General features: G+C 33.2%; 1 protein-coding gene across 2 annotated transcripts; it reads left to right on the top strand.

The window, feature by feature from the left end:
* Positions 1–8,511: 8,511 nt before the first annotated feature.
* On the top strand, positions 8,512–16,928 carry LOC122304232 (cellulose synthase-like protein E6). 2 transcript variants are annotated; one of them, XM_043116372.1, is made up of 8 exons: positions 8,512–8,945; positions 9,042–9,366; positions 14,515–14,598; positions 14,754–14,885; positions 14,992–15,204; positions 15,337–15,567; positions 15,665–16,012; positions 16,099–16,928. In XM_043116372.1, the coding sequence occupies exons 1-8, from the start codon at positions 8,548–8,550 to the stop codon at positions 16,642–16,644; spliced, it is 2,277 nt and encodes a 758-aa protein (XP_042972306.1). In that variant the 5' UTR covers positions 8,512–8,547; the 3' UTR covers positions 16,645–16,928. The 2 variants fall into 2 exon arrangements, with proteins under 2 accessions (XP_042972306.1, XP_042972305.1); XM_043116371.1 differs by having other exon boundaries at positions 14,515–14,655.
* The last annotated feature ends 260 nt before the right edge of the window (positions 16,929–17,188 follow it).

The following is a 17,188-nucleotide window of genomic DNA, read 5'->3' as shown; positions in this document are numbered from 1 at the left end:
ATACTTGCAACAGTGAACATGACATGACATACATGTAATAGATGGCATATTTAACATGATGTACTTGCAATATATAGTAATAAGTGATAGAATATCTTGCGTAAGAGATGAAACTCATGACAAAATAAATTTTGTGTAACAGAAAAATATGTGATAACTTGGCATGGCATGGTATATATGACAGTACACATACATACACCGTAGTTCCTTTACTTAGCACACATACAGAATAAACTGAAAGTAAGTTAAAAGCTAACTTATCTCGATCTTCACGTTTCTTATAAAAGCTCAAGCGCAATCATGAGGAACTGTAATTAGTGATTCTAAAAGCTAGAACTAAATCATTAATAATTTTAAATATGAAAAAATACTAATTTAAAAGTAAAATTTTCATTTTACCCTCTACATGTGAAAAAATGACCATTTTACCCCTAACTTAAGGGTTTTGCATGCTAACTCCAAAAGTCACCAAAATTTACATGCCTCATGTAAATTTTATCTTAAACTCAAATATCAATTTAGAAAAATTTAAAACAAATCATAACTATTAAAACTCCATAGGGCCAAAATTCCTATATACTATTTTCATTGATTTTTGTTTCTAACTTATTTTGATCAACTTTTTGATCTATGACTTATAAAGATGTGATCTTCATACCAAACCATCACATGATTTAAAAAGATGTAATAAAACATATATAAGCTTCTAATTCAAGATCACATGGTTAAAAATTAACCAAAATATAAATTTAGCCAAGAACATCCACACTTAGGCCTATCTGAATATCTCTTTGCATAAAATTTCATATCTTTGAAACTAGAATCAAATATCTTCAAAATAATATTATAACATGTATATAAGAGGCTTAGTATCCTTCAATAAAATTATCAAAGCCATTGGAATAGGAAACCACCAAAGATTTGAACTTTCTCAAAATAGAAACTGTTTTTCCTCTTCCAGCTTCTAAGTTTTTAGATCTAAGAAAATATTTCATCAAAACCTTTAATCATGTAACAAATCTTCAACTAATAATCATATACACATGTTAACAATACTCCATAAAAATTTTGGACCAAGATCTATCAATTAGCTTGGTCAAAAACTCCAAAATATAACATATTCTCCAGTTTATATCTCAGAATGACCTTTCTAGAGTTTAAACAATATTTGACTAACCACAAATGGAACAAATAAGATATCCACGTAAACTAGACTCAAAAAATTAACAACTTGTATGAAAGATACTTTATGATAAAACACTTAAAAAAGCTTCGAAATGGGCATGCAAAAGAATACCTAAAAGCTGTCCGCGAGAGTATTTGGTGTTTTTTCAATGAAAGGTGTAAAGAAAGATGATTTCATGAGGAGTGGCTGGAGATATTTATGGACAAAATATGGAAGAGGATGAAGCTGAAGTGAGAGTTGAGTGTTGGTCTCTCTTACCCAATAATATCAACAAAAATCCATTCAAGATATTTTTACCCAATAATATCCACAAAAATCATCTCAAGATATTTTTTACCCAATAATGTCCACAAAATCAACTCAAGATATTTTTACCCAATAATATCCACAGTTTTGAACAGACGTTTCGTTCAAAAATATGAAAGAGTTATTGCATCATAAGACCTTAAATAACCCATCAAATCTAATGGCACAAATTATAATACATTTTGACACTTCTAACTATCTCTAATAATCAAAAATACACTTCTAATACCATAGTGAGTAATAACACTAATTGTGTGGTTAGACTAAAACCTATACGATTAATATATTCGTGAAAACTTATGGGGTCTTCACGATATTCCTAAAGCCAATAGAAATTTTACCATTGAATTTCTAGCGGGCTGTTACACCATGCATGCATCATTAACCTATGTGAAAGTTCTCTGTTAACTTACTGAGATTTATAATCAAATCTCACTGTGATAATCCCAACTACTATTTACCCCCGAATGATAGACCATGTGTAAGGATCAGAAGGCACACCAAGTCAACCAACTAAAGACGGTTGATTAGACTATGACAATATGACATAGAGCTTATAGCCTCAATGTTCTGATTTATCGATAGTATCATGGCATCCTTGGATGATTTGCGTGAGCTACTTGATGGACAGTCTAGCAACTTAAGGAGCTCGATCTCCAATACTCTTATAATTACAGTCATTTTGGACTCATGCTGTAATCATGGATGTTTTGTATTTCAATATATATGGATATGTTTTATATATTTGGGATATTATCAGTTTGGTGCATAATATTATTCAAGAAAAAAATTATCTGCTACAAATATTACATAATTCTAGATACATGTTAGGAACAGTGCATCTTATATGTCATAAATGGGGCCAGTAACTTTGTATTGCATGTCTTAACGCTTTAGATGTTTGTTCGATCCCAAGCAGAATCTAGGGGCATCACATCCTTTATCTATGCTTTCCATGGAGCGATTAAGGCCTGAAGCGTGTCTTTGGCATTAACAAAGTTGTCAACCTTGTCCATGAACTATCTCAATATCGACGAAGTCCTTCATGCCAACTCATCCATGAATGGGCTCTAAGGACAAATGCCCCCCAAAAGGGCTACCACTATGATTTTCTCGTCTTGATTATTGGTATTGAATCGCTTTATATTGAACCGGGTGAGGGTTTTATTCAGGCTCTCGTCTTCCTTCTACTTGATGGTTAGGAGGTATGCTGATTGTCGTCTTCGCCTCGTACCCACCATGAATTGCGTCAAGAACAATTTAGCCAATTCTTCAAAATTATCAATTGACCCCGACCAATGCTATGAACTAGCCTCTTACCATGGCTTTTAGTTTCAAAGCGAAAGCTTAGTATGCTGTCTCTTTGGGAAACCCATGAATGGTCATGTGTGCTCTAAAATTTTCCAGGTGGTCAATTGGATCTTGGGAACCATCATATAATGCTATCTATATGACCTTGAATTTTGGCTAGAGAGGCATGTCCATCACCTCTACGTTGTAGGGTAAATATGTGTGGTTGAGTAGCTAATTGACCGAGGATGACCCCCCCCCCCCAATCTTTTTGGTCAACTCCTCATATTTATCAACAAGATTGGGCAACTTGTTGTGCAGCTTCTTCTTCTCTATCTCCTCGGCATTTACTCCGTCAACACTGTGTGCTCCCCATCCAGCTGTTCATTATGGCTTGGCGCAGCATCCTTGTCATAATCAAGAGTTTTTTGTCTCAAGCTCTCACTTTCTCGCTGAAGAGTCTCCATCGCTATACCCACTTTCTTCAATTGCTCATCCATCTCCAACAGTTGTGCTTCCATGTTCATTGAGGTAGTTTCTAGTTCACAGGTTGTTTGAAAGCTTGTCGTAGCAAGCATGTGAAAACCACATTGGAGATGTCATGAGGAATTATGTTGATCCCAAAAATGACACCACTATTAAGGACATATTTCATCGCCTGTCAACTTGCACTACCAAACTAGGACAAGAAAATATGGTGGCCCGATATGCTTGATGCACCTTCGATGCCTAAGCTAGAAATATAGGTGTACTGCACTGCAACAAGAGATATGGAAAAAAGTTACCTTCGATTGCCAATGTTATCTCTTTATATAGATGTGAATTCTTATTGATAAGGATTGGTTAATAGTTTGATCTTTTCCCTTGATCTCAAGGCTTCAATTATCGAATCCTGGGATTTGAATGAAGAAAGAAGGAGTTACTATTCTTAGACGAATATCTCGCTATTTCCTTAGCGGTTGACACCTCTAGCTATCAACGACGGCCACCCAATTAATTTTGAGAGGGACATCTAAAACTAACATAATTAATAAGTGCATAAAGAAATTATAAAAATGTCGAACTCGATTATACATTTATAAAGAGAAAAGTCAATCTTGAGAAAATGAGACATTTTTGTTATAAAATTTACAATTTAAAAAATAGAAGTTTAAGTATTTTTTTTAATTTAGCAAATATGCATACAATAACAAAAAAGATTATTTATTTAATGTACAAGTAAGATTATAATTTTTCATTCTTTATCATTTGCTTTTTGATTTATAGAGATCTAAAATAGTAAATAAAGATAAAACTTAGTAACTTCTTCATATTTATTATTTTTCAATTTATAAACCTTAAAATATATATAGAAACCTATTTTGGGCTTAGAGTATGGCCTAATCTTGCATACATTTGTCTCTAAAGGTGTAACTAGTTTGGTTCAGTCCAATTTTGTATATTTTTTAGAATCAAACTAGTATACACCGGCTTTGAAAATTTAAAAACTGATATCGAATTGATTTACTACTAAAACTGGAACTTAAAGTTTCGGTCTAATCCAATCTAGTTTTTCTAATTTTATGGATAACCTATATTAGTAATAATATGATGTTTACATATATTAAACTATTAGTCTATTTATATTATAGTACTATAAGTACATTATTTTATAATAGTTAACACATACTAGTATTGTATTGAATTTAATTATAGTCTATATAAGTTCTAGACTTTTTATATGAGTATATATGATCATATGCACTGTAAAAATGTAGTTACAAAAAACATATATATATATATATATATATATTATAATTTATTATATCAAAAATATATTTACCATTGATATATTTATATATATATATATATATATATATATATGTATCAAAATAAGTTTATATGAATAACTTAATATTAATATTTATGTTTAAGATTAAAATTTTATGTTATATTAAAAATTATAAAATTAATTTTATGTTATATCACATGTAATATTGATTTTATATTATAAGATTAATAAATGGAATAATAAGATTATAATTTCATATTATAAGATTAGTAGATTTAAATAATAAGACAAGTTGTCTCTCAACAACCTTAAAAAAAATTAAAAAAAAAAAATGTGCCTCGATGTGTGGATTAGTAGAGACTTTGTTCGTGAATATCAAGTGCTAATATCGGTTAGTCTAGGTTGCACCACGTCAACACAAAGTGTGTTGTGTAGGAATAGTATAGGAGGCTGAATAGCTTTTCTCTAGACAAAATTCTCCAAACATAAATATGATTTTTACACGACAAATTTCATAACATATTTTAAAATATATGTTGTGAAATAAAGAAATAATTTGTAAAAAAGTAGACCTCACTTTAAAAAAATATAAAAAAGTCATTTCTTATTAGTGGATCTCACTTTTTTATAAAAAGCTTGCACATGCACTACAAGAAATTTGGTCTATTGTAGCGATTTTTATATTGTTACAAAAAAATCGCTGCAAAAAATCTTCTATTACAACATTTTTTAAATCGTTGTTATTTTTTTTCTCAAAACTCAGAAGGATTCATGACATTTATATTTACAGCGAAAAATATAATATTTACAGTGATTTTGATCGCTATATTTGTAAAAATATGATAGCAGCGTCTAAATAATAGTCAAAATTTAGTCTGAGTGCTAAATTCCCCCCCCCCTCACCCCAAGATTTCATTTTCCCTCCAGCAGCCTCCCCCCCCCCCCCCCCCTCTTTTCCTCCCCCCTCTTGATCCCCAGCGCTTTCTCCCCCGACCCACATCGCCGCGCACAACCCGTCACCAGCAACCTTACGATGTCACTGTCACCTCACCTCGACATCCGCCCCCTCCTACCCCAAACCCCATGCCGGAAATTTCCTTTTCCCCAAATCTGGCCTCACCTCTCTCTCTCTCTCTCTCTCTCTCTCTCTCTCTCTCTCTCTCTCTCTCTCAGATTTCTCTGTATCGCCGTCTCTAGGGGCGCCTTTCACCACCATTCACACATCGACGCCATCGCCACCCTCTATCAAAGCCCCCTTCTCCTCCATGCCTAGACCAGCCACCCGAGGCCCTCCTTCTCTCCCTTACTCTGTTCGCAACCCACGACCCTCAACGTTGGACAAAAAGAAAATCGTTAAAACATCCATTTCCGACAGGAATTATAGCCTGAGGTTAGGTTTCGAGTTTCTAAGCAAGTGAAGCTGAAAACCCTAGAATTTTTTTTTCTTTTGTTGCACATAAGACTCGCAGTCTATAAGAATTGGAGAAATTGAAGATGGCTTTCGGGAATATGCAAATTTATCACGAGCGGCAAAGATTACAGTTCTGCCTTTTACACTCGCTCAACAATATCTTTCAGGTACCTTTTCCTAAACCCATTGCTTCTTACAAAGGTTTGTTCAACTGGTGGAAAAATTTTTGCCATCTAATTTCTTAAGCCTTCATTTTTCTATTTTAAAATAAAAAATAAAAAATAAAATTAAAAAAAAAAAACCTTCATTTTTTCCCTTGTTTCTTGGATTTTGCCTATTCTGAATGTGTGTATAACATGTACATATACGAAACGAGACTTAGAGGCAATTTACAAACAAATTTAGTTTCGTTTGTTTTGCATCGGTTTCAATGAATACTCAAGTCTTATTATCTTTCGAAAGCTGGACTTCTTGATAATATGGGAGAAGTCAGTTTTTGAGGGGTTTGTTGCTAGCAAGTTTTGTTATGGGAGCTATCAAGATGGTCTAGCAGGTGGTGATTGCTAGAGGCTTACTAAAATGCCAAATCCCAAGTATGGATTTGCTTATCACCTCACCTCCTGTAAGTTCTCCTCTAGCATAATCTATTTTGGTTTTCCTTTGAAATGTAATTTCTAACTGGTTGGTTTTGCTTCAAACTTTATGGGTTCTGTCGAATATTTTCTTACTTAGGTGAACTTGACTTAGTCCTTGGGTTCTTTTTATAAAATTATATTATTTTTATAAGATATTTTACAAAAATACACCTAAAATGATATCACATAAGTGTTGTGAAAAGTGAGGTGTTTATAATTTTGCATTTATTTTCCATTTTCCTCTCTTATAGACAAAAGAAAGAAGCTCAGAAGAAGAAAAAAAAAAAAAAAAGGAAAACGAAGACTGCATGAAAATCTGTACCAAATAATGTGTTAGTTTTATTTTAAAATCATTTATTTTTTAATTTTACAATCATTTTTTTATTTAAAAAAAAAAGAAAAAGAAAGAAACATTAACTCATGAGAACTGTTATATACAATCACTTTTACATATTCCTTACACAAGTCGTTTTGTAACAAGACTCTTTGTAAATATATATGTTTTTCAAACATTTCAAACTATTATTGATATAAAAAACTATCACATAAATATTATTAATATCAATAATCCCTGCAAGCTAGTGTGATACACATAGCCAATTAGGAGTGTGCATCTAGATACAGATCTAGATATCATATCCAGATTTGTAAAATTTGATGAATATTTGTCTGGATAAAACCTGTTACAACTCAGGTGAGTATCCAGTTTTAGAACCGAATATCCAAAACTGGATACCCGGATTGTAACCGATATCCGGTTTTTAACTCCACTTTTTTTTAAAAAAAAAAAAAAAAAAACTCTACTTCTTTTTTAACTCTAGTTTTTGTGCATGCGAAACAATGTCGTTTTGAAATAAAAATTTTATTTTTTAAAAAAATACCAAGTTACGGATAACCAGTTAAATAATCGGATCCATAACTAGATCCAAACAGTTATCTATTTGAATTCACTTCGATTTTTAGATTCCAAATCGGACTGAAAAATAATTCGATCGGAATGCATAACCCTATATATAATCATGTACAATGCAAATCAATTGTTTACACTGTACACCCGATTAATGGAACCAGAGATACACTATTTAAGAAAATTAATAAATAATTCGTTTGAAAATGACTAACTCTTCTTGTAATAGAATTATTTTAAAAAATTGAATTTTTTATTATATTTTATGTAAAAATTTAAAAAGATTATAATAATGAGATAAGATGAATTGAAAGTATTTCTTAACCCAATCGACCTAACTCTTCTTGTAACGTAATTATTTTCATGTGGTCGTGTCACGTTAGTGACCTCACTCAAATTAATTTAAATTAGATTTAAGAAAAATAATAAATTTATTAATATAGATTCTAAAGTTTTAATTTACAATATTATATAAGTTTCTTAATATGGAATCTAAAGTGAAAATTATAGAAAAATTATTTAAAATTGATGAACTATATGAAAAATAGTTGAGAGATTTCATCCTCTAAACTTCATTGAGCAAAAAAAATTTATTTAAAGTCTCAATTATATCATTAAATGTTTAATATAATACAAAAATATCTAGATTTTACATAAATCTTAATAAACTGACTTACACACTAAATAAAAGATGACCTTCTAAAAGATCATTTGTTAATTTTTATTAAAAAAAATTAAATTCTAATATTTCATTACAAAATAATAATGGATAATATTAATATTAAATGAAACATTATAATCATAAATCTGAAATATGTATTAAGTTGTATTTTTAAAATTTTATTTTAACATTAATGTAATAAATTATCAAGATATAATTTTATATATATTTATATTTTATATTTTTTTATTTATTTTATATTTTATATAAATATGACCCTTGCAAAATAATTGACAGATCCGCCACTCTCCACGTGTTTGTATTTAAAATTAACTTTATCATCGCTCTTCATTTTGGCCCTCTGGGCCCTCCCACAGCAGATGCTAGCTGTTGGATTTCAACCTTTCCGGCAATTGCTAGCCGGTGCTATAAACATCTGCACTCCTGCTCATTTCAAGCAGCATACCGGAGAGAGATTGAGAGGAAACGAGGGAAGAAGAGAGATCATGGAAAAAAAACATCATCTTCCGCTTTATGCGACAAAGTCAGGAAAGGCACGTATTGCTTTCCAATTATTTGCACTTTCGCTTTTCGTGGGAATATGCTTCATCTTTGTATATAGAGTGAGCAATATACCATCAGAAGAAGAAGCCGGAAGATGGGCTTGGATAGGATTGTTTCTCTCGGAGCTTTGGTTTTGCTTTTATTGGTTTATGACTCTAGTTGTCCGGTGGAATCCCATCTACCGTTGCACTTTCAAAGATAGGCTGTCCATCAGGTACCAGCTCTCTCTCTCTCTCTCTCTCTCTCTCTCTCATTTACATGGTACGTACGAGGTTTACATGCTAATTAATTTTGGTCGTAAGAGAAACAGATACGAAGAGGCTTTACCGGACATAGACATATTCGTATGCACAGCGGACCCCATGATAGAACCACCAGCTATGGTGATCAACACAGTTCTATCGGTCATGGCTTATGACTATCCACCACACAAGCTAAACGTTTATCTCTCCGACGATGGTTGTTCCGATTTGACGTTCTACGCGATGGTAGAGGCCTCAAGTTTCTCAAAGATTTGGCTTCCCTTTTGCAAGAAATTCAAGCTCGAACCAAGATCGCCGGAAGCTTATTTCCGAACAGCTGTACTTGAGCCACTTGAGGATCCTGTCAAGGCCAAGGAGTGGTCCTCCATCAAGGTAAATCTCCTTCTTCAACTCCATATATGGATTTCCCTCGATCTTTCCTAGCTAGCAACTAAAATTGGTAACCATTTGATTCCTTTTTTGCATTCTCACGAATAAAAAATGAGTTTTCTAACCATTTCTTTAAAAACAATATCAAAAAACAAGGAAAATAATGGGAGAAAAAAAAAATCGGCTCACTAATTGTTCAATTGGGGAGAAAATAATGCAATCTTTTTTATGAGAAAGGTTACTACAGTTATATTTGTGTATTTATTATGTACTCTCTTAATATAATTAACTACATCAATTTTTTTTAATATGTAATTAATAACATCAATGAAATGTATAAAAAATACATATAAATGACTGCACATTTAATTTTTTCTATTTTATATATGAATAGGGATCGAATAAATGAGATATAGTATATTTTGGGAGTGGATACAGTCGCTACTCGATGAGAAACGGTACAAAAATAGTAATTTTTCATATAATTATTTAAAATTTATTTTACAACCAATTAATATAGTAGCGATATATACTTTATCAAAAATACGAAAAAAATTCATATTTTAGTTTTAAATTCTACATGACAGCAATCCAAATATATAGAACGAAGATATACAAATTAAGAGCTGTACTGTACCTACTCATTACTCACTATAGAAAAAATGAGCAATACGTGATACGACATGATATGTGAATTTAACATGAACACGACATAAAATTATCCTGTTTGAGTTTGATATTAACGAGTTTGGATTAAAATAGATTAATTCATTGACACACGATTTATAATGGGTTAACTTACTTAACACGAAATTAACTCGTTTTGACCCATTAAAAATTTATTTGAAAATTAAAATTTTATTATTTTTGTAATATTGGTATTTCTTGGTTTGCTTATGTTATTATTATTTTTTTGTGAGAATTATAATTTTATATGTATGCTCATATTTGTTATTATATGGCATGTCATATTGGTTTTATTATATGTTAAAATTAAAAAAATATTAATATATATTTTTTAAGATATTATGGTTATCAATAAATATAAATTTTAACTAATATGTGAAATTATATTAAGTCAAATGATTTATGCGTTTTGGTTCAATCCATTTATATAAAATAAACGAGCTTAAATGACTCTGTTAATATTTTTCTAATTAATTATTAAAAAAATCAAAATAGGTGACACGACACCGTCTATTATTTAAATTTGTAGGATTAAGTTTTAGAAGCTGGACACATTTAACCTAACAAGCTGGATTAAGGTTAATCTATATAGTCAAATGATCATAATTTAATACGACACGAACACGACTTGAAAACACAATTTACCACTCCTATATTTTGATAATTAAGAAATTGTCAATTTGATATAAAATAATTAATAACAAATAAATAGTTTTCTTTGTAGTGACTCTACAAGACTAATCTAATTATTTTCTCCAATCAATATTGTTGCTGTCTTATTCGTAGAAAATGTCATGGTAAAGTGAACATCCCACAAGTAGCAGTAGTGTAAGTAAGACTGAAAGATTCTTAGTATTATGCCTAGCCAAGATAATTGGCTTATATATTTATTCCATAAATGAGTGGTGGTACTGGGGGTATTGGCCTGTGCTTGATATTTATCATGCGCAGCTTAATTTCTCGGCCCTTAGCCACACACGAGTAGGACGTATGTACGAAAGGTATCCAACCATCATTGCAGAGTTGTAGCCTAGCGTCGACACTTTAGCTTTTGCACTGATGAGTGGGAATGGATGGACCGATAGACGTTGATGGCAAACCGGCCACATAACAACTGTTGTCTCTATTTTTTTTTTTTTTTTGAAATAACTGTTGTCTCTATTGGTGTTTATTCCAGATCTCAATTCCATGAAATCTTATAACAACCCAAGATAAAATTTAGCATAAAAAATGGAGTTACCAATCTCTATATACATGTGATTTTGAAGTGGATACCCCACTTAGCAGTGTAAGACCTGTAGCATTATTTTCTCGAGAAGGCAAAAAATAAATTTTACTTTTATCTTCTTTTATTTTTTTTTTATATTCTTAAATATTCTTTTAAAAATAAAAAAAAATTCACAATATCATTAAAAAAATATTTTATTAATCAATAACTAAAAAACAAAATCGGAGCACAAATTGTTTTATAAGGATTAAAGAGGCAAGTATCGGATTAGTTTTTATAAAAATGTTGACTTTATTTAAAAAAATAAGTATAAAAAATTATCTTTTTAATGAGATTTATTTTTTAAGAAAGAGCTTGTAGAGAATTTATTTATTTAAAATTTAAATTCAGCGTTATTCTTCTAAAAGAGTTTCTGACTTCCTTTTTCCTTCCGTAGAAAAATTTTAAATGTATCAACATCGACTATCTTTAATCATTAGGGAGGCTCACTCAAAAGCAATGGAATGGATAAAGATCGTCAACAATGCCCCCTCAATAATCCACCTCCTCTTTGCATCAATCGGCTTTAATCACAAGGGGCTCAATTAAAAGCAATGGAATGGATAAAGATTGTTGACAATGGCCCCTCAATAATTCACCTTCTCTTTACAGATGTCCAAATAATCTTCAACAAGGTTACCCCTCAATCAACTCAATCCATTCGCTCATGCCTTTAACACTTATTCTAAATGGTTAGGATAAAAAATCCACAACAACAAATATAGCATTCAATGTAGTGCCAATTCTTGTGTGAACCTGATCTCATCCATAACTTCCATTTTCCATTTCAAAAAAACCAACTCTTACATCAAATATCTTGGACTCCCTCTCAACATAGGCAAATCAATGACAGAAATCTTCTCAGAAATTATTGTGATATGAATCCGCAGAATTGGAATTTCTTAAATTTATAATCAATTTGAAAACTTATTCAAGCTGAAAGCTAAAATCAAGTCAATAGGTGGAGAATCTAGACTCATTGAGAACTCATTTCAAGAACTTATATTATATTAAAATTTAGACTCATTGAATAATCTGTCTCAAAAATCTAAATTGCAAATGAGGAGCGCTACAAAAATTGTGATTTACTTTTGATAAGTTCAAACGTTCAATGAAAAACAAGAGGAGATAAACTCAATTTATAATAAATAAAATTCATCAAATTTCATGAAGTTTCATAAACTTTCATAATGAGGCAATAAACTAAAACCTCACAAAATCTTAGGAAAAATAAAGCCTCGTCTTCCAAAAATACCATTGAGTAAATAGTGCACGGCTACAGTACCGCTAAAATAACTAATGAAATAAGTCATTTAAATGAATTAAACAAGTTGAAAGCCTTTAAGTGTCCAAAACCTTTGAGTCGGGTTGTTGCCCTCTTCCATAACTTGTATCAAATAAATCAAAACTGAATCTTCGTCCTTCAAGCCCATCTTGATTGTTGAGCTCCTGCTAGATACGTCCCAAGTGAATTACACAAATTCTTGCATTACTTCATTGCTCTTCTTAGCTCTCGATCTTATAATTGCCCCATTTAAAACTTACAAATGATCTCTAAGGCTCGGTCTATCTTGGAGCCCATCACATTGGAAAAATACAAAATAGATTAAGTGGATGGAGGTTTAAACTCTTCTCTCAAGCTGCCAGAACAACTTTAATCAAGGCAATGGCTACCTCCATTCCATCCTACACCATGTCCTCTCTCACCCTCACAAAAACTGTCAACAAAAAAATTAACTCATCTCAAAAACTTCTTGTGGGAGTCCTCCCAAGTAAAAAGTCTCACTTTATCCCAAAGAGCTAGCAATCCATATGCCAACTCAAATGTAAATGTAATTTTTGTTTGGCTAGGATTAGAGGCATATGATGTTAGGAATAAATGTAATCTTAATTGAACTCTAGTGATCCGATAAGAATAAGTATTTGAATTGGAACTCTTATCACGTCTTGTTTGTATTATAAGTTAAGAGTCAACAAGAGTCCTAAATATGTTTAGAGTCCAAATATCACTTGAAGAGATAAAGATGCAAGTCGTATTGAAGAAATTAAAGCTCATCTGAACTCGATGCAATCCAGAAGGATAATCCAGTCCGAGGTGTTCGTAAGTTGTTAGAAATGTATCTGACTGGGATACTAGATAAACCTGTCAACTAAGTCCTTCTCCTAGTTAATGACAACATTACATATCTATAGAGGAGTCAGCTGAGGGTTTATTCTCAAGACTTGAACTGCACATATTTACATTGATAGAAAGCTTGAGGATCTAGGTAGAACTCTAAGGGATCGTGCAAAGGAAAATTCCGGTGTGAATGATTTTTTCTTTAGAAGCTCAGTTTGTAGAATTGAGGGGGAGCATATTCCAAGGGGGAGTTGTTCTATTCGAGATTCAACTACTGGAGGTTTCAGTAGGAAAGGCAACGGTTGGAAAGTGTCAGAGGTTCTAACTATCTACTGCGATAGAAAACAGATGAGTCATATGTCTTGAGTAAATGCGTCTAGTTACAAAAGTTTTGTAAACGATTTACTTGAAGTTCACACAATCAATGAATTGACTTTCCCGGATTTAGTTACCCTATATGGTTTTATCTTTGAAAATTTCTTCAGAGAGTTTCCCTTCGTAACCAAATAAGTGTGCTAACATTATTAAGATACATTAGTTACTAATCGATGCTAACAACTTGTATTGATTGTTTGAGTGTTAACGTGTAGAACTATGAGTACTTGGGTAATTTCATCAAACATAGAGGTGGACTAGAAATTCGAATAACTTCGGATTTCAACAAAGCTCTTTTAATAAAAATTGGTTAGACCCTCACAACTCAGAAACCAGGTCTCTGCCAATAAGTCCTCTCAACAAAGTACTTTACACTCTTCATATATTTTTGGATATAACCCCAAAAGCTTCATATTCTTGGTTTTGGAAAAGTGCTCTAAATATATAAATCAATGATGGTCCAGACCATGATGATCTCTAATTGGAGCAGCTGATCTCGGCCTGATCTATGGCCCACAGAAAATGATTTAGCCCACTGCAAAACAGATATGATCGAGATTTTATTTCCCTGAAATCTCCAATATTGGTATATATATCTAAAATCAGCTCATCATGAATGACAAGCATCTTGTAGAATTTTTTTTTCATTTATTTTCAATCACAATCAAATTGGAAAGAAAATAATCTCTTTTTCATGTTATAGAAATCATATGAAGGCATGAAGAAACGGATTGAAACCACCACAAAGCTAGGCCGAGTTTCAGAAGACATACGCAAACAACACAAGGTATTCAGAGAGTGGAATTCTGTCGCCAGCCGACGTGATCATCAAACCATTCTTCAAGTAGTACTTTGATCTACAATGTCACTCGTCATATATATATATATATATATGATATACATGAGAGTGAATTAATAGAGTTGTACGTGACTAATCCACAGATACTTATCGATGGGAAAGACCCAAAGGCTGTAGACATTGAAGGACAACCTTTGCCAACTTTGGTATACTTAGCACGTGAAAAGAGACCACAATACCACCATAACTTCAAAGCAGGAGCCGTGAATGCACTGGTACATACGTACGCCATAGATATATAAATCCACATCAAAAGCTTTTAATTGTATATTTGATGCATTCAGGTCTAATTAATCTTTTATGGTAAAAAAATATATATAGATAAGGGTGTCATCGAGGATAAGCAATGGCCCCATAATTCTTATTTTGGATTGCGACATGTATTCAAACAATTCGGAGTCAATGAGGGATGCTGTGTGTTTTTTCATGGATGAAGAGAAGGGTCACGAATTTGGCTTCGTACAGTTTCCACAGTCCTTCGAGAACCTTACGAAGAACGATGTCTACGGCAATTCCTTGAACGTAATATCGGGGGTAAGCATACAAAAAACCACTAACATTCAGTATTGATTTTAAATGATTAAATTAATTAAACATGCATGCATTTACGCTCCTGATAATTGTACAATACTTAAAACGGAATTTGTGTGTGGTATGTTAATACAGGTGGAGATTCTAGGATTTGACGGGAATGGAGGACCATGCTTTGTTGGTACCGGGTGCTTTCACAGAAGAAACGCTCTTTGTGGACAGAAGTATGGTGATCAGGAATGTAAGGCAAATTGGAAGGGATGGAATGACATTAAAATAGAAGAGAGTGCGAGTGTCCTAGAAGATACTTCCAAAGTCCTTGCAAGTTGTACCTATGAAGAGAAGTACGCCCAATGGGGAAACGAGGTCTCTCTCTCTCTCTCTCTCTCTCTCTCTCTCTCTCTCTCTCTCTCTCTCCTAATTAACTCCATGTGAACCTTCATATGCATCTTGTGATTTGCAGATGGGTCTGAAATATGGCTGTCCAGTGGAAAATATCCTAACAGGACTAGCTATACAATGTCGAGGTTGGCGATCCATCTATTTCAATCCAGAAAGGAAGGGCTTCCTCGGACTTGCGCCCACTACATTACTGCAGACACTTGTACAGCACAGAAGATGGAGTGAAGGTGATTTTCAGATCTTTGTCTCAAGGTACTGTCCCTTTGTGTATGGGTATAAAAAGATTCCCCTCAAACTTCAACTTTCCTACTGTGCCTATTTGCTATGGGCTCCAAACTGCTTGGCCACACTGTATTATGTTGCAGTACCATCCTTGTGCCTGCTTAGGGGCATCCCCTTGTTTCCTAAGGTACGAAAATCGCCTTATTTGAATCAAACCTGTCTATGGTTGCTCCTAAATTTTTTTCTAAGAATAAAATCATCTTACACTAACAGATTTCAAGCGCATGGGTGCTACCATTCGCATTCGTCATCATTGTCCACCGGGCATACAGTCTTGGAGAATTTGTTTGGTGTGGGGGCACATTCCAAGGTTGGTGGAATGGACAAAGGATGTGGCTCTTCAAAAGAATCAGTTCCTACTTCTTTGCCTTCATTGACAACATCCTAAAACTTATGGGATTTACGGACTCAGCCTTCGCCATCACGGCAAAGGTGACTAAAACGGATGTGTCGCAGAGATATGAGCAGGAGCTCATGGAATTCGGTGCTTCTTCCCCAATGTTTACCATTATAGCAACCATGGCGTTGCTAAACGCATTCTGTTTTGTTGGAGGAATGAAGTGGGTGCTTATGGATATGCAAATTTGGTTTTCAAACCCATTTACGTTGCAGATTCTTCTATGTGCTCTCCTGGTTATTATCAACCTCCCTGTTTATCAAGGTCTCTTCCTCAGGAAAGACGAGGGCAGGATGCCAAGTTCAGTGACACAATGGTCACTTATGTTTGCGGCTTTGGCTTGTGCATTAGCGTGTTATTAAGTTCTCTCTAAATGCCAAGCAAGACTTTCTGCTAGCAAAGAAATGTGTTGAAATTACCTTTCTCATCAATGCAGACTTCCGTGGCATTATCTATTATAGTTTTCAGTTTCTGAAAATCACAGATTTTCAGACAGCTCTCCCTATAGTGGTCCTGTCCTTGACCGTACTTTTCCGTCAATTATAAGGCTCCCTTGAAGAACAACCTCGATCTAAATGTGAACTATACACCTCAGATCTTCAACCCCCCTCCCCCACCAAAACTATATTCATCTTTTGGTTCTGTATTGATGTGCCTCATGATCTACTACGCCTGCATACCTTATTACATTATTATCTATTTCTTACGGAATCCAATGAGAGGGACAGTTTTTTTCTCTAGGCAATAGGGATGGGCATTCGAACCTCAAATCTGACCCTTGAGTTACGGTGCGAAGAATAGCAAAGTCAACTCATGTTGAGGCACAAATCACTTTAGTTTCTTTTTTTATTAGAGAAAAGCTACTCAGCCTCCTAAGTAGCCGCACACTTTGTGCAGGCATGGTGC

Source organism: Carya illinoinensis, chromosome 3 (assembly GCF_018687715.1).
Source record: "Carya illinoinensis cultivar Pawnee chromosome 3, C.illinoinensisPawnee_v1, whole genome shotgun sequence".
NCBI classification, from domain to species: domain Eukaryota; kingdom Viridiplantae; phylum Streptophyta; class Magnoliopsida; order Fagales; family Juglandaceae; genus Carya; species Carya illinoinensis.
Note: the sequence above shows the minus strand (reverse complement) of the source record. Positions and strands in the feature narration are given on the sequence as shown.